The sequence below is a fragment of the Hippocampus bargibanti genome, linkage group LG03 (assembly GCF_051943395.1).
Source record: "Hippocampus bargibanti isolate YZ-2025 linkage group LG03, ASM5194339v1, whole genome shotgun sequence".
NCBI classification, from domain to species: domain Eukaryota; kingdom Metazoa; phylum Chordata; class Actinopteri; order Syngnathiformes; family Syngnathidae; genus Hippocampus; species Hippocampus bargibanti.
In genome coordinates, this window is record NC_142736.1 from 8,718,267 (window position 1) to 8,734,336 (window position 16,070).

The 16,070-nt window shown below is 42.6% G+C and overlaps 1 protein-coding gene across 3 annotated transcripts; it reads right to left on the bottom strand.

Moving 5' to 3' along the window:
* Window positions 1-1,749: 1,749 nt before the first annotated feature.
* LOC148900226 (up-regulator of cell proliferation) lies at window positions 1,750-13,286 on the bottom strand. 3 transcript variants are annotated; one of them, XR_016114426.1, is made up of 4 exons: window positions 13,158-13,221; window positions 12,742-12,813; window positions 11,141-12,671; window positions 7,832-11,035 (listed from the first exon to the last, which is right to left on the bottom strand). XR_016114426.1 is itself a non-coding variant. In XM_088991808.1 (3 exons), exons 2-3 carry the CDS (start codon window positions 12,776-12,778, stop codon window positions 1,826-1,828), a joined length of 4,683 nt encoding a protein of 1,560 aa, XP_088847934.1. In that variant the 5' UTR covers window positions 12,779-12,813; window positions 13,158-13,286; the 3' UTR covers window positions 1,750-1,825. The 3 variants fall into 3 exon arrangements, 1 of the variants encoding a protein (XP_088847934.1); XM_088991808.1 differs by lacking the exons at window positions 7,832-11,035; window positions 11,141-12,671 and adding an exon at window positions 1,750-6,471 and having other exon boundaries at window positions 13,158-13,286; XR_016114425.1 differs by having other exon boundaries at window positions 7,832-12,671.
* Between the last annotated feature and the right edge of the window lie 2,784 nt (window positions 13,287-16,070).

The following is a 16,070-nucleotide window of genomic DNA, read 5'->3' on the forward strand; positions in this document are numbered from 1 at the left end:
ATATCCTTGCATTTCAAAATGTCTGGTGCTGGAGATTATATAGGTCACTAATAGTGGTTCAAGTGAGTACAGAGCTGAAGCTACAATAATAAGTAAAAGAAAAAGAAAAAGGAAAAAGAAAGAGAAAAAGAAAAAGAAAAAGAAAAAGAAAAAGAAAAAGAAAAAGAAAAAGAAAAAGAAAAAGAAAAAGAAAACAAATAAGAAAATGAATAAAAAGAAGAAGAAGAAGAAGAAGAAGAAGAAGAAGAAGAAGAAGAAGAAGAACAAATGTCATTTATAAGCGCAATTGGATGCTGTTCCACATGATTGTGCAAAATTACAAGGAGGCACTCGATAGTTATATGAGGGTTACTGTTGAGAGAGTGCTGGATTTGGTGCGCATAAATCTGTCGTGCCTGCCTGATGGGATTAGCTGGAAATGGTGGTGTGCAGGGTCCAGGAAAATATTCTGTGCCCTTGTCCTGGTTCTTGTAGTGTGCAAGTTCTTGAGAGTGGGTAGGGTGGTGCTAATGATTTTTTCCCGCTGTCCTAAATGTCGGATAAAGTTGTACTTTGTCCATTTTTCTGAGGGCCCCAAACTGTGATGGAAGAACACAGGATTGATTCGATGACTGCCTTGTAGAACGGTCGTACTACCTTCTATGGAAGTACATGCTTCTTCAGCAGCCTCGGGAAGAACATCCTCTGTTGGGCCTTTCTCAGGATGGAGTTGGTGTTTACCTCTCACTTCATGTCTTGGGAGACTGTGATTCCCAGGAACGTGAACGTCTCGATGGTTGACACGGGGCAGTTGGATCGTGTGTGGGGCAGCTGTGTTGATGGATGTTTCCTGAAGTCCACGATCATTTCTACCATCTTGAGCGTGTTCTGCTCTCGGTTGTGTCGGCAACACCAGAGTCTCAGCTGCCCCACCTGTTGTCGGTATGCAGACTCGTCGCCATCTTTGATGAGACCAATGACCGTGGTGTCGTCTTCAAACTTTATGAATTTGACAACTGGGTGCGTTGAAGTGCAATCGTTCATGAAGAGGAAGAGGAGTGGAGAGAGGATGGATCCCTCTGGGGCTCCAGTGCTAGTGGTGTGTGTTGTTGATTATATTTTTCCATTCTCACCTGTCCTGTCTGTTCCGTCAAGAAGCTGAGGATCCACTGGCAGAGGGACAAACTGAGATGGAGAAGTTTGGGGTTGAGGAGTTCCCGGATGATGGTGTGGAATGCAGAGCTGAATTCACAAACAGGATCATAGCATAGGTCCCTGTGTTGTCATGGTGCTCGAGGATGTGATGAAGTCTGATATTGACTGCATCCTCCACAGACCTGTTTGCTCTGTAGGCAACCTGAAGAGGGTCCAGGAAGGGTCTGGTTATGTTCTTTAGGTGATTCAGCACCAGTGGTTCAAAGGACTTCATGACCACAGACGTCAAAGTGACAGGTCGTTCAGTTCCGACGATGGGTCTTGGGATCTGGGATGACGGTAGACTGTTTGAGGCAGGTTAGGACCTCACACTGCTCCAGGGATTTGTTGAAGATTTCTGTGAACACCGGAGCTAGCTTGTCAGTGCAGACTTTCAGGAGAAGTACTAAGTAAAGATGTTTTAGGTATGTACATGAATGATTCTTATGTCAAATCCTGATGTGTAATGTGTATAGCATAATGTGAAAAGTCATGGATATGCGAACAATGACACATTGAAATTAGTTTTTGACAGTGTTTATTTTCAACAAGCAACATTCTTGTTTGTTTTTGAACTCTTTTCTTCTCTTCTTGTGTCTTCTACATGTGGGCAGACTGCGTTTTTTACTGCACACATTTACAGACAGCATTCTTATTGAATGCCAAAAGTTTCTCTTAAGCCCATCAGGGCTTGCTCTTTTGTGATTTTCATCCAGGCCTGTGGAATATTTGCCGGCTTGGCCTTATACTCTTCCGCAAATTGTTTATTGTAGCGTACTAGGACATACTTCCAATAGCCTGATGCTTCAATTGTAGGGTCTTGGGGAATGTGCCAGTCAGGAAAGATGGTCGCGTAATTTTTGTAGTAAATCCAATCTCCGTTTGTTGCAGGACTTTTAAATTTACGATTGCTCTGCACATCAGTTGTGCACAGAGATTCAACGAGGTGTTTTGTGGTATGTTCCCTATATCTTCCAAGACCCTGTGGTCGATGCACAGCCGCATGATGTTTGCTGTGTTCCTTACCACCTGCTTCACAGGGAACGTTACAAAATGGACACTGACAGCCGCATCCGAATATTCTCTTGAATAGCTCATTCTGTGGTTTGATTGTCAGTTTATTTAGCATTTCGGTTGTGTCGTCAGTGTTAGAAAATTCCACAAGTAGTGTTTCCTTTAATGTAGTCAATGCTACTATGAAGCTTTGTGTAAATGAGTCGCACGTGCTTTGAATCTGGAAGAGACTGCGCTTTTGTGCCTCCTCTGATATGACAATGTCTTTGATCAGAAATGTGCGCATTTGGTTGACGAGATTTGGAATGTCTCTGTCATCATCTGACATTTTTTTTGAGACCTGCTCCATTGCATTTAATAACTTTGAAACAATATCCTCCAGCTTCTTCCTCTTCAATTTGCTTAGAAACCTGTCCTGGTCCATTTTTTGACAGATGTGTTGAAGTATCTGATACTTCACAAATGTTTCATAGGAACTAGTGTATTTGACAAAACTCTTGAAGTCATCTTTGAGCAATAACTCTTTCTGAATGTCGTATTGGAAATACGAGCGTGAACTGTAAGTCAGCGAATGACTGCTTGTCAAAATCTCATCGACAATGTCGATTCCCAAAGACCGGTTGATGCAATCGTCAATGGCCGGCTTGATACAAAACTGTACAAAATTGTTTGCTTTACGTTGGCAGTGATCGGTCTCTTTGTATAAATCCAGAAAATCCAATAAGTATTGGTGCTTGTACTTTTCCAGCTGTGTTCGGGGGTCATTGTTTGATAGGAATCTTTGGTGCATCTTGAGGAAATTTCTTGCGGCAATGCCACATATATGAAGTTTGAGGTCAATCTCAAACTGAGTATTGGTTTGGTGACACTTGTACCCCTGACTAAGCAATTCATCAATCCTCTGCAGTAGATCCCTTGTAAAAGAGTCATGGTAGTCACCATTGGATTTTGTTTTATCATCGATAAAGTGTATGGACGTCGCAATGACATTGTCTGCAAACACTTGCAAATTATCATTGTAAAAATGTTGGAATTTCTTTATGTAGGAGTAAACGTGGTCGGTTCTGGTCTGAAATGGGGCAGTTCCAAAGTACATGAGGTTTTCTATATTTCTGAATTTCTCATTCACGTTCCGATGGAGAACATTTTTCCTCAGTTGGGTGAGAATGTAGACAGGTATATTTTGTTCTTTTCCTGTGGGTATGTTAGCTGTAGTGGAAGCCCACATTTTGTCAAACTCCGCTCTCAGTTGGTTGTCAGTCAAGCTGTATTCTTTGAAGTCATGCACAAGTTTCATGACTCGCTCTTCAATCTGACTACTGTACTTTTGTTGGATATCCTGGGCCTTTTTCAAACCGGTTTTTCTCTCAAGGACTGTGTCCAAATGAGTATTCACTGAATATAGAATATCTTTGGACAGACTTGTGATGCTATTTATGAAGTCTGTTTTGTATTTCTCGATCAAATTGACATGACCGTCTTTCTTTTGGTAATAATCATAGAGTTTGGTATTCAATTTGACTTTTTGTACTTCAATTTCCCCACACAGTTTTGATTTCTTTGATGCCACCATTGCATCCCATGTTTCCGAGTCAGCTTCACTATTAGCATTTAAGATTTCCAGTTCTGCTGCTGTCTGCCAGGAGAGGATTTCTTTTCTCATCTCCCATTCCCACTGTGAAAACTCTTTGCACAGGTTGTCGTAAGCATGGGCTACAAGTGTGTTTCTGAAACTAAAGATGAAGTTCTCATACTTCACTGACTTCCAAAGACTTCTCAACCATTCGAGAAACTCAGGGATCTTTGAGCAGGTGTTGGTCTTTTCTTTTCCAGCTGTCTCCAGAAGATTCTTCTTAAACTCTGCTACAGCCTCACTGTAGCCGATGTTCACTGGTGCCATTGGAGGCGTCCCATGCCAAAGTCCCGGGATGTTCCAGTTGTTGTGTTCCAAGTCATAGTCAAGCACATCTGTGAATGCTTGAATCAAGGAGTGTCTCTCCATTCCAGCTGCGATTTCTGTCATTTCGTTGAGTTGGTCCAACAGATGTTGACGTTCTGTCAACGTATTGGCATGAGCTGAAACTCCGGCCACATTTTGGTGTACAAAATGACAAATTGGCTTTTTCCCTATTACTTTCATTCTCATGATGGCGTGAACGACAATTTGCAGGATGTCTTTCATTTCGACGGCATTCTCCATTGCAATGTTGATCACGGTGACATCACTCAAGCCAATGACAAAGGTCGCCAGTTGGTTGTCATGCTCGTAGCTGTCTTCGAGTTGTGCAAGGTCAGGGGATTTCAGACCTTCGGTATCAATGAGAAGGATGAAGTCGCAACCCAACTCAGTTTGCATTTCGTCTCCAACTCTGAGGAATAGCATATAAGCCCCTCTTGTGCATCTGCCGCTGCTGACCGGAAAGTGAACGCCAAACATGGTGTTCAGAAGAGTTGATTTTCCAGTACTTTGAACACCGAGCACAGCAAGGACTATCAGCCTGCTCTTTCCTCTGACTTTCTTGTGAAGCTGCATTAGAACATCTGTCACCCACTTCTCTGGGATGTTTGATGCATCTCCGTCTAAAAACTCCAATGGATAACCATTCAACAACATTTCAGCAGCTACAGAGGGCAAATGTACCAATTTCTCTGTGCTATTGTCTGACTGCGCGGAAACTTCGTAGTTGAGTCCCATTTCTCTCATGAAATGTTCCACTCCTAAAGAGCTGTCCAACAAATTCTGCTCAATCTCGGCAAGAAGTTTGGGATCTTTATTTCTGCATTGCTCTTTGAATTTGTTTCGCAGAGCACTCAACTTTTCACGAGAATGGGTATTAAAGATAAATTTCATCCACTTCAAGAAATAAGTCCTCTTCTCTTTGTCACTCGTTGCTAAAGTGTCGATGAAACATTGCATTCCTTTGGAGCGCTTCTGTTTCTTTTGCTCTTCCCAGATTTGTCGCATGTCATCCTGAAGCTGAGCTTTATAATGCTCAACGCCAACAGTGGCAACATCATTTAATCGGCATGCCTTCATCTCCAAATGTGACAACCTTTTCCAATTTTCACCTTGCAAAGGAAGTTGAGTTTTTTTGTAGTGTGGTATACTTTGCACTCTAATCCCCCTCATGATCTCTTCGGCAGGTTTTTTCTGCTCGATGGTTTTGCTTTCGTCAACACACAGGCCAAATTCAATCGCTTTTTCAAGCATCTTTTCAATGCTTGTTGTGCTTTTGATGGCACGCAGTGAGTTATTGATGACTTCACACAGTCGCTGAGAAAACTCTGCCATGTTCATCCATGAGTCTTTGATTTTAACACTGCTACTTGGTATATCCAGTTCTTGCAGTGTTTTCTTGACAGATATCATATCGTCCCGCCCATTCTCTTTGCGATTAACAACAAAGTAGATTTTGGATTTTGCATCTTGAAGAACCGTCAGAATGTTGTGCTCCTGGTCTTCAATTTTGTCCAAGAATACAAAGATTGCATTGGACACTTCATAAAGAAAGGTAAATTGCATGAGTGACTCACAAATATCTCCTCGCAAATTGGCCAATGTAACTGGCTCCGGGAATATGTCAAGATTTGCTCTCCCACAGGGAAGGAACCAGCATACCTCCACCAATGAATTAGAAATTTTCCGAGGACGTGCGCCTCCTTCCATATCCCGGTGTAAAAACATATTTTGATTCTGCTGGCCGCGACTGAGAATGTGATTTAAACATTTTGATTTGGATAAACTGCAGTTGCTTAGCCTCACAAAGGAAAAAAATGGAATATTTGCTTGCACAATGTTGTTCTCGATGAATCCTCTTGTTTGACACAAATCATGTGGACGCCACTCTTTCACAATTTCTCTCAGAGCCCACAGCATCAGCATACACTGGTTGCTTTTGCAATGTGGCAACAGCAATGGAACCGAAAACTGGCATAAAGACATCTTGAGGGCTATTTCCTGCTGCAAGAAGCTGTCAGCACAAAGAAATAGACCGACTATTAGATCGAGAAGATGAACTTCATTTGGTGATCCACATGCTGTGTAAATGTCCAGGAAGTCAATACTTTTTTCATGTTCTTCATGGCCGCTTAATGTCTGAGTGGCATGCCTGCATCCAGCATTGATTTGGAACAGTTTTCTGAGGAAATAAAATGGTATTTCCTCCTCTGATAAAACAACCTTTTCATATATGCTGCTTTTGTTGACATCCAATAGAGATTGAAGAGTGAGTTTATTCGGATAATACTTCTTTAGACCAAGGTTGGAGAGGAAGTCGAACAGAACTGTCAAAAAAAGAGAAGATGATTTATTTAGTCAACCATTTCAAACACAGATATGTTAGATTTTGTCTGAACTTGAAATGATTACACACGTCTCACATAACCATATTAAGAAGTTAAACTACCATGTCAATGTGCTTGCAAAAATACGAGCACACAGAACCCTGTGTGGCCTGAAAGTCAGGTGGGGTCTTTCACTGGATATTTGCATCGAATTGAAGCATCTAAACTGGATTATACTAAATGCATGCTTGCCGTGTACTGTGCCCATTACTGCTCGAAGCTTTGGATATCCTCCTCCTGCAATATACGACTCACAAAAAGTTTCAGATTTTTCAGGTCATTTTTCAGGTAAATTTTATGGAAAATGTAAATACATCATGCTACAGTAATATATGATAAAAGTTGGATATGGAAGTAGAAAGATGCTCTGGACATTTCAATGAAACACAAGTTAAGAACGGTTGGTACGGTTGGTACACCACAACAAAAAAATCTGACGTCTTTCTGACTGATGACGTATAAGAATGGTATACAATAATTCTTTTGTAGTTTCTGGTACCTTTTAGGGACTTGATTTTTTCTCCAGAGTCCCAAGAACTATTAGTTTGCCTGCTAATTTGCTGTGTAAAATTGAATATGCTGCGATTTAATGCGAGTCCAGACAGATTTCTGGAAAATTGGACTTACCCAATCACTCAATTGCATTGCTAAAACACGCTCGGCGTGTCAATTTTAGTGTAGTTGTTCACAGAAGTGTCAAATTCAAGGCCCGGGGCCCAGATCTGGCCCAACATATAATTTTTTATGGCAGCTCAAACATGCCAATTTCCAACATCCTTTCTAAAATGTCAAACCAAATTGTAAATTCTCAAATGTAAAAAATAAAGATATATTCTCAGCATTTTCTCGTTCCTAAATCCTCATGATCATGCCTTAAACAATCATTAAACATAGTGCTTTTTTACTTCTTTTGAGTGGTTTCAGTCAAAACGGCACTCCGAGTTAAACAGGAACTAAAATGAGTTTGAAAGCCCTGGTTTCGCAGTTACCATGGATTGTAGCTTATTTGCCACAACAAAGACAATGATTACTGTCTCAGGAGTGGTCAATATAGTTAGTACACTCAGTAGATACACACATATGCTTCCACGCTTTCATTTGCTCCGTATTAATAGTTGGCTGTGTTTTTCATCTCTTGGTCCAATGACATTGTACCACATTGTTTTTATTTCTGTTGCGTTTTGCAAGATGGTAATGGCGGGTGCGGATCCCAAAAAGCAGGCAGGAGGGAGCAGGTTGTGTTTGACAAATTGTATTAAAATAAAGTCAGCAGGAACAAAATGGATTGGATTGGATTGGATTTGCCTTTATTAGTCTTGCAGTGGAGAAATTTACACTTCACAGCAGCAAAGTTATGAAAGAAATCAAAGTAGAAAAGCAAAACACAGGAGCTGCTGGAAAGGCAGCCACTCTCGCGGCGCCGTCTTGAAGTCAAAAGAACAAAAAAAACTAAATAACAAATAACATGACAAAACAAAGACACAGAGAGACATTCATTCTTAAGCACTTTCTGCACCCTCTTTGTTACATAAAGCAGTTCCAGTTGAAAGAGGAGAGGATCAAAGCGTCTCTTCACCAGTGGATCAGGGACATCATGGTGGAATGTGCACGTCGACTACAAGCTAAATGTTGAAAGCAAACACGCAGCTGTAGCATCCATTGACGAAAAGAGATTGTCTCACATCTCCTGTCCCACATAAATCAGCTTCAATTCCATCCCGCGACAGTTCCATATACGCATCGGCGCTCTGCGCTGACGCTCCTTCCTTCTTATCGCGGGCTCCTCAAGCCATGTATCCATCCAGCCGCAGACTGTCCAACAGCACCGACCTTCCACTGAACAAAGCGGGGCTGTGAAGATGCTGCCCATTACAGGCGCAAAAAAGCCCAATGGCCCCGGAGCTGTCCAGCGATGACAGTCGAATGGCACCGACATTCCTCCCATTCAAAAACAGTACTGGCATATTCATGCTGCCGAAAAGGCGCAACCGCTCAGCACAGTCTCCTCCTTGATGAATGTCGTGGTCAAAAATGCTGAAAAACAATCCGTATCCGTTCCACACGACGCACAACACAAAGTGACAAAAGAAAACACAAAAACAAGACAAAAACAACAAAAAAAAGCAAGGCTCATCAGAGCACTTGCTGATGGCTCCCTACTCAGGCGCCATCTTGGACTCCTTGTCCTCATCTTGTAAAACGTCAAAATCATCTGAACAGAAAAAATATAAAGTGTCAAAAGAAAACCAAGATTAAAAGGCCGCCAAGATGAAACAAACATGCACACATGCATATAACATGCATCAACATGCACAATGCATACAACAATGACCCGACACCGGATGGTCATGCCGGGAGTCCTTTTAAGTGTCATTGATTGTAACGACCAGCACCTGCGAGGCAGCAGGCGGGCTGACAGCGCTACCCGGTGGTCGCCAATCCGAACGTGGCAGTCTGCCAAGGCTCGGGACGACCAGCACCTGTGCAGGTGCAGGCGGGGCCGGCAGCGCCACCCGTTGGTCGCCAACCAGATCATGACAATTTCACTGTGTCCTGTGTGTCTGTCTGCTGGTGATTTGCTATGTGAAATAGAAGGGCACATCTTAATGCTTCCGCGAATGAGTAACCAGGTTTTTAAATGTTTTAATACAAAAAGTACTGTATTATAAAAAAAAAATTAAAAAAAAAAAATAATAATAATACTAATCATGATACGTTTATTTTATAAGTGCCTTCAAAATTTTCAAGGAGACTTCATAGTCAAGGGACAATAATTGTTTTTTTGTGCGGATGCGCAGCAGGCAGTCATTCGCGTCAGTGTTCACTCTACCCGGAAGTAACACAGCAGCAAAGTTAAAAAAGGAAGAGGAAAGAAAGGAGTAGAAAAATAAAATAAATTCAACCTGTTGGTTTATTTCATGACGCAGCCTGTTGAGATTGTTCTAACGGCCGCCAGGAAGCACACGACCAGAAAAGGGAAAAGTGAGATGCTGTCACATCAAAAAGAAACGGCCATGAGAGGGCACATGAAACTGGCGTTTTAAGCTTGACTTCAATCCAAAATCTTTGTGGCAAGTTTATCAAAGACTTGACCGCACAGAAAAAAAAATGATGAAGCCTTCATTCACGACTCAACATTGAAAATGGACAGCATTCAGAAAATAAAAGACTGAGATCTGCCATAATAAACTAACAAATAGAAAAGTATACAAAAATAGACAACAGTCGCAGTTTGTGAACATTTTCAGGCACGTTGTATGTGCCTAAAACACGCAGAAGACAACAAATATCCCCTTTTCAAGGCTGTTGAAATGTCCTACCACTCGACACCGTTCAGACTCTCAAACGACAATATTTTACAATCACCCTGGTTCCAACGCCGATTGCCGAAACATCAGATCTGAATAAACACAGCTCAGAGCTCGTCTCACTTCGCTTCCTAGTCTAAATCTCCCAAGATTTCCCACGAGATTAACCAACGTATGTATTTGGGTAATTTGTGTTGCATCTATTCAGTGACGCTGCATTTACGGTAGAATCCGTAGGATTGTTCATCTCGTTTCATATGCCAATCGAACACCCGCCACCCTCAAAAAAAGATTATCGTGAAAGTTGTTACAAAAGCATGGATTGTAGAAAAGTGAATGAAGGAATAGTTGACTGAGTGTGACAGCAAAATAGATTTTTCAAAATTTCCGTTTAAAACACAGCTTTACTCGCCAAGGACGGTACCTTTTTTGTGTGTGAGTTCCAGTTCATCCATTATTTGTAAAGAGAAGTTAATATACAGTATGTCGGTATGAAATGTTGAAACCTCTTTCAGTGTTGAGTTGGTTTGAGAGTCAAGTACTGTAATTTAATTTCATTCCTCTTTCCAGCCTCCATCGGCAGGTTTCACGTGATCTTTTTTATAGCTCCACCCAATGTGAACTCCACCCAAAGCCCTATTGCCCTCTTCTCAGAAGTGGGCATGTAAAAGAGTGGCAGACTCTGCTATGTGGCTACATTGATTATTTCTATTGCCCTGACTGATTACTTCCATTGTTCTGCCTGACTATGGGGCCTAGGACTGGCCTGATTGCCCCATTTACTCTGGTATCACCTCATCAGCATGACAGCCTATGTTGCCCAAGTAGTCTGTTGTAAGAACGATCCAAATTAAACTGCACCCCATCATGGCGATTTAGTGAAGGGTTTTGCTGTTTTATGAAAATAGCTTCTTTTACTCTCATTTAAACCCATCTATTTTCTTTCACTAAGTTTTTAACCTCATTGTCGTCAAATGAGTGGTTTCTAGCTTTTAGGTGCCCACATCTCCCAATCGCGGGCCCTGGATAGCTGTCCAACTTCTGATTTGGCAGGAGGATGGTTGGGCTTTTTCTGTCCCTCTCGGATGAAAGTCAATGGTGCTGTGCTGGAAGTGGTGGCTCTCATTGGCAAGGAGTTGATGGTATTCCTCTTGATCTCAAGGACAACTGCCAAACTCTTCGGGACCTGGTTGTGCCTGCAGGTGTAGAGGCCTTGTGTGAGGCTGGTCTTACAACCGGTCAGGATGTGTTTGAGAGTTCCTGTGGTTCGCCAGAGGTCACAGGTTGGATCTTTGCCATACCTTTGGTGGAGGTTTTTTGGAGATGGGAGCACATCATTGATAGCTCTGATGATGAAGCTGATGTTGCTTGCCTCCATTTCCCAGATATCCCTCCAGTTGAGCTTTCATCTCCAGGCCTTCCCACCTCATCCATTGTCCCTGCTTGGCAAGAGAGACAGCCTTTACAGTTTTTTTGCAGTTTTTTTCAGCTTCCTCTTGGCGGCACACCTATTCCATAACCGTTTTCCTTCTTCCCGATGCTGAAGCCTTACGCCAAGATGGTTTGTTTGTAAGGCCAAACCCCCCTCTTCCTAGCTGGACGTGTCCCACAATGTCGCTGTGCCTTAGGGCTGCTGTGGCCTACTACACTGCGATGGATGGCGTCCATTTCCATCTAGTTGATGGGGGGGGGGTGCAGCTTCACTGATCTTCCGGTCTCTGGAGTCTGTAAGGGTCATCTGAAGTCTCACTTTAGAGCACTTGTACTCTTCGCTGAGGCTTGTGATTAGAAGCTCAAGGACCCCTTTGCCATAGAGGCTGATGTTGGACAGACAGCGTGGAAGACCAAGCCATCTTTTCACATATCTAGTAATGGCTCGCTCCATCTTCTCCACAGTTGAGAGTGGGACCTCATAGACTGTGAGTGGCCACATTACCCGAGGGAGAAGTCCAAACTGCAGACACCAGAGCTTGAGCTTCCATGGCAGTGGAGTCTTGTTGATGTTTTCCAGACTATTGGTGATGTCCTGCTTTGGTTGCCGCACTTGATCTTTGTCTCTTAGGCTTGCAGTGTACCACCTGCCCCGGCTTTTGACCGGTTCCTCAGACACAGTTGGTATTGGATCATCACCAATGAAGAACTTCACATTTTTTAGCTCTCCCTTGACGATTGAGATGCTGCGTGACTTGTTCGGCTTGATTTTCATCCGGGCTCATTTAATGTTTTCCTGCAGTTTTCCAAGTAGCCGCCTGGTGCAAGCTGCAGTAGTGGTCAAGGTGGTCATGTCATCCATGTAGGCCCGGATAGGTGGGAGTTGGATGCCATTCCTGGTTCGCTCACCCCTCACCACCCACCTTGAGGCCCTGATGATGACCTCCATGGCCATTGCAAAGGCCAGGGGTGAAATCGTACAACCTGCCATAATGCCAACTTCTACACGCTGCCATGATATTATGAAGTCAGGTGTTGTGAAGCACAGTTGCAGGTCTTCAAAGTAGGCTTTTACCAAGGTAGTAATGGCTAATGGAACATGGAAGAAGTTGAAGGATTCCAAGAGAAGGTTATGGGGAACTGGCATTGGCCAGGTCGAGGAAGATGACTTGAAGATCTCTCTTGTCTTTCTTTTGCCGCCGTATCTTGCCGTATCTTTCTCTGTATTCCTTCTGTAGCATTTAGCGGGTGTCTCCAACAAACTGAACCAGCGTTGGTGACTGCCATCATGGGTAGCTAGCCCATGACAGCCCCAGTGGGGTCTATTCCCTCCTGTCAGCTGTCTCTCCAAGCTGTCACACGGACTTTCCTATGTTGTCAGCTGTCCTTTTACAGCAGTCACTGGATGACATCCAGATACTAAGAATCAGATAAAATATTTCTTGTCGATACTTTGGAAAAATAAATTTACCTGTTGGGTTTTGTCCTTCAGTGCTCACGGTAGCCATGTTTTGAGATCCCTTGATGGCTTGTCTTTAACAACCTAGAGGCAATATCATTGTTAGGTTTCCCCTCTGATTTTTAACTTCCACTTGATTACCCACAATTGAATTGCCTTTAAAAAAATCACTTTAACATCCAAAACATATATCCTTCCATTTTCTTATCCACTATATCCTAACAAAAATACCAATAATGTTGCTGACTACTCATCGACTTTTCACTCATATACAAACAAGCACACACAAGCACACATGCACACACACACACACACACACACACACACACACAAACACAAACACACGCATTCTCACACACATGCATGCCCGCAATATAATTACTTGGTGAAGATTTGTTTCATTATCCACATCTCCAAATTTCACTAACCTTTGTTTCGGTGTCCGTTTAATTTTGTGTGGTGAGAAGGTTCTAAATGAAAGTATCTGAACATAGGCTGTTGATGTTGATAATAGTTTCTTCAAAGCTTTTACAAACACAACAATGGCTGTAGCAGATCACATGTGCAAAGACGACAAAGTCTGACAGCATATTTTCTTATCAAAAGGGCGGTACTTAAACTGTGTGCAGTATTGAGACTTTGCACTCATCAATAAATTTAAATTGACACCAGTTCTAGAAGATATCAACTGGGCAATAATTTAGCCATGTTACATGATGAATTAGCATGCTTCTCGGACACAAATGGCTACAAAACAGAGTTTAATTGTGGAAGTTATACAGACGTGACTAAATGTGGACAGAAGACACAATTTACATTGCATGTAAGCCTCCAGCCTTCTGACACTAACTGTGTACTACATAACAGAAATAGAAAGCATTTGAGCAATCTGAAATGTATTTTATCTCCTTTGGCTGTTCATATTACACACTTCACAAGAGAAGGTACAGTGGGGCCTTGGCTGACAAACTTAATTGGTTTCCAGACAGTGTGTAAGGCGAAAAGTGTGTATCCCAAAAATTAATTCCCCACAGGAAACCATTAAAATGAGAATAATATGTTCCCAGGTCTCCATAAAATATAATTTTCAACTAAAAAGCCTTAAAATTACACACAACATACCTTATTCTATGTAAAATGAGAGGTTGCCTGCCCCATTTTTTCACAACTTGAAACACAATAAGATGACTAATCGCAAAAAAAAATATTACTGCGAAGTATAAAGGATTTTTTTTAATTAAGGAAGTTCCTACCACAAATGCTCCCTTGCTTAATTTATGGTAAAATACGAATTTGTGGGTTTAGTACAATCCCCACGAACAACACTACGAAAAACACGTGCTGGTGGTACCGACGTTCGATCGGACTTCGTGAATTTCATTGCATCTCAATACAGTTGTAATTATTCCTCATATATATATATATATATATATATATATATATATATATATATATATATATATATATATATATATATATACAGTGGTACCTTGGTTCTCGAACATAATACGTTCCAGAACCCTGTTCGAAAACCGATTTGTTCGAACACGAAACCATTTTTCCCATTACAAATAATGTAAATCGTTTTAAACTGTTCCATCGCCCTGAATGTTTACCTTTTTAGTACAGTATTTTATACATTATTTTATGCATGAAATTGCACATTAAAATGCTGACCAACACATAAAAAGCAATGTATATCTCAGAATGTGTTAAGCAAAATGGCAAAGACACAAATAACAAACATGAAACATCAGGAAACATTGAGGAAACATCCATCACCACAGCTACCCCTCACAATATCCAACTGCCTTGTGTCAACCGTTGAGACCTTCAAGTTCCTGGGAATCACAGTCTCCCAGGACATGAAGTGGGAGGTCAACACCAACTCTATTTTGAAAAAGGCCCAACAGAGAATGTACTTCCTGAGGCTGCTAAAGAAGCATGGCCTGCCACAGGAGGTGCTGCAACATTTCTACACGGCTGTCATCGAATCCATCCTGTGTTCTTCCATCACCGTTTGGTTCGGGGCCGCCACAAAAATGGACAAAATCCGACTTCAACGGACGGTTAGGACGGCGGAAAAAATCATTGGCACCGCCCTACCCACTCTCGAGGACTTGCACACTGCAAGAATCCGAACAAGGGCGCGGAAAATCCTACTGGACCCTCCGCAACCTGCCCACCACCTTTTCCAGCTACTCCCCTCAGGCAGGCGCTACCGATCATTGCGCACCAAATCCAGCAGACATTTAAACAGCTTCTTCCCCCAAGCCATTAACTCTTTGAACTCTTCAACAGTAGCCAAAATGGAACTGTATAGTGCCACTTAGCAGTTTTTTTGACGACGATACTAGTGCAGCGTGTTCTACCGGAAACAAATTCCTTGTGTGTTCTACATACTTGGCAATAAAGATGATTCTGATTCTGATTCTGATTCTGATTCTGATTCTGAATGTAACCCAGGCTAATTGTACGTTCGTAAAGAAAATAATTATGAATATAATTTTTTATCTTTGTTCAGCAGAAGGCGCATGTGGACGGAGGAAGGAAATTTAGTCCCCTTGCATAAAAAATCGCACTTCTCTGCCTTCACGTAGAGCCGGTTTTGCAAGAGCCGCGCCAGGACCCGTCGGACATGCTGCCGATGTTTTTCTGCAGACTTGGAGAAAATGAGAATTTTGTCCAGATAGACGAAGACGAACACATTAGGAAAATCCCTGAGCACATCATTGACCAGATTTTGAAAATCAGCGGGAGTGTTGGTAAGTCCGAATGGCATCACCAGGTATTCAAAATGCCCCAAGGGCGTTTTGAATGCCAACTTCCATTCGTCCCCCTCTCTGACACGAACTAGATGGTAGGCGCTACGCAAGTCCAGTTTAGTTTATGGTGGCAGATTGGAAGGGAGCGAATGCCGAATCCATGAGGGGGAGCGGATATTTGTTACGGATGATGATGTCATTCAGACCCCGGTAGTCGACACACGGATGGAGGGTCTTGTCCTTCTTTCCGATAAAAAAGAAGCCCACGCCGAGCGGAGAACGCGAGGGTCAGATAGGTTCCGCCGCGGGTAGGTGTCAATGTATGTGCGCAGGTCGTCTTGTTCCGGGTGACAGATGTGATAGAGTCTGGAGTCCGATAGTGGAGCCCCGGGCTGTAGGTCTATGGCGCAGTCATACGGTCGGTGAGGTGGCAGGGATTGCACGCAGTCTTTGCTGAACGCCTTCCGCAGATCGTGGTAGCATGGCGGCACACCCTCGAGACAAATTTAGCGTAACAGTGGGAGCTCCAGCCCTGTATGGCGGTGCCCTCACAGGAGATGGAAGGGTCATGGGTGC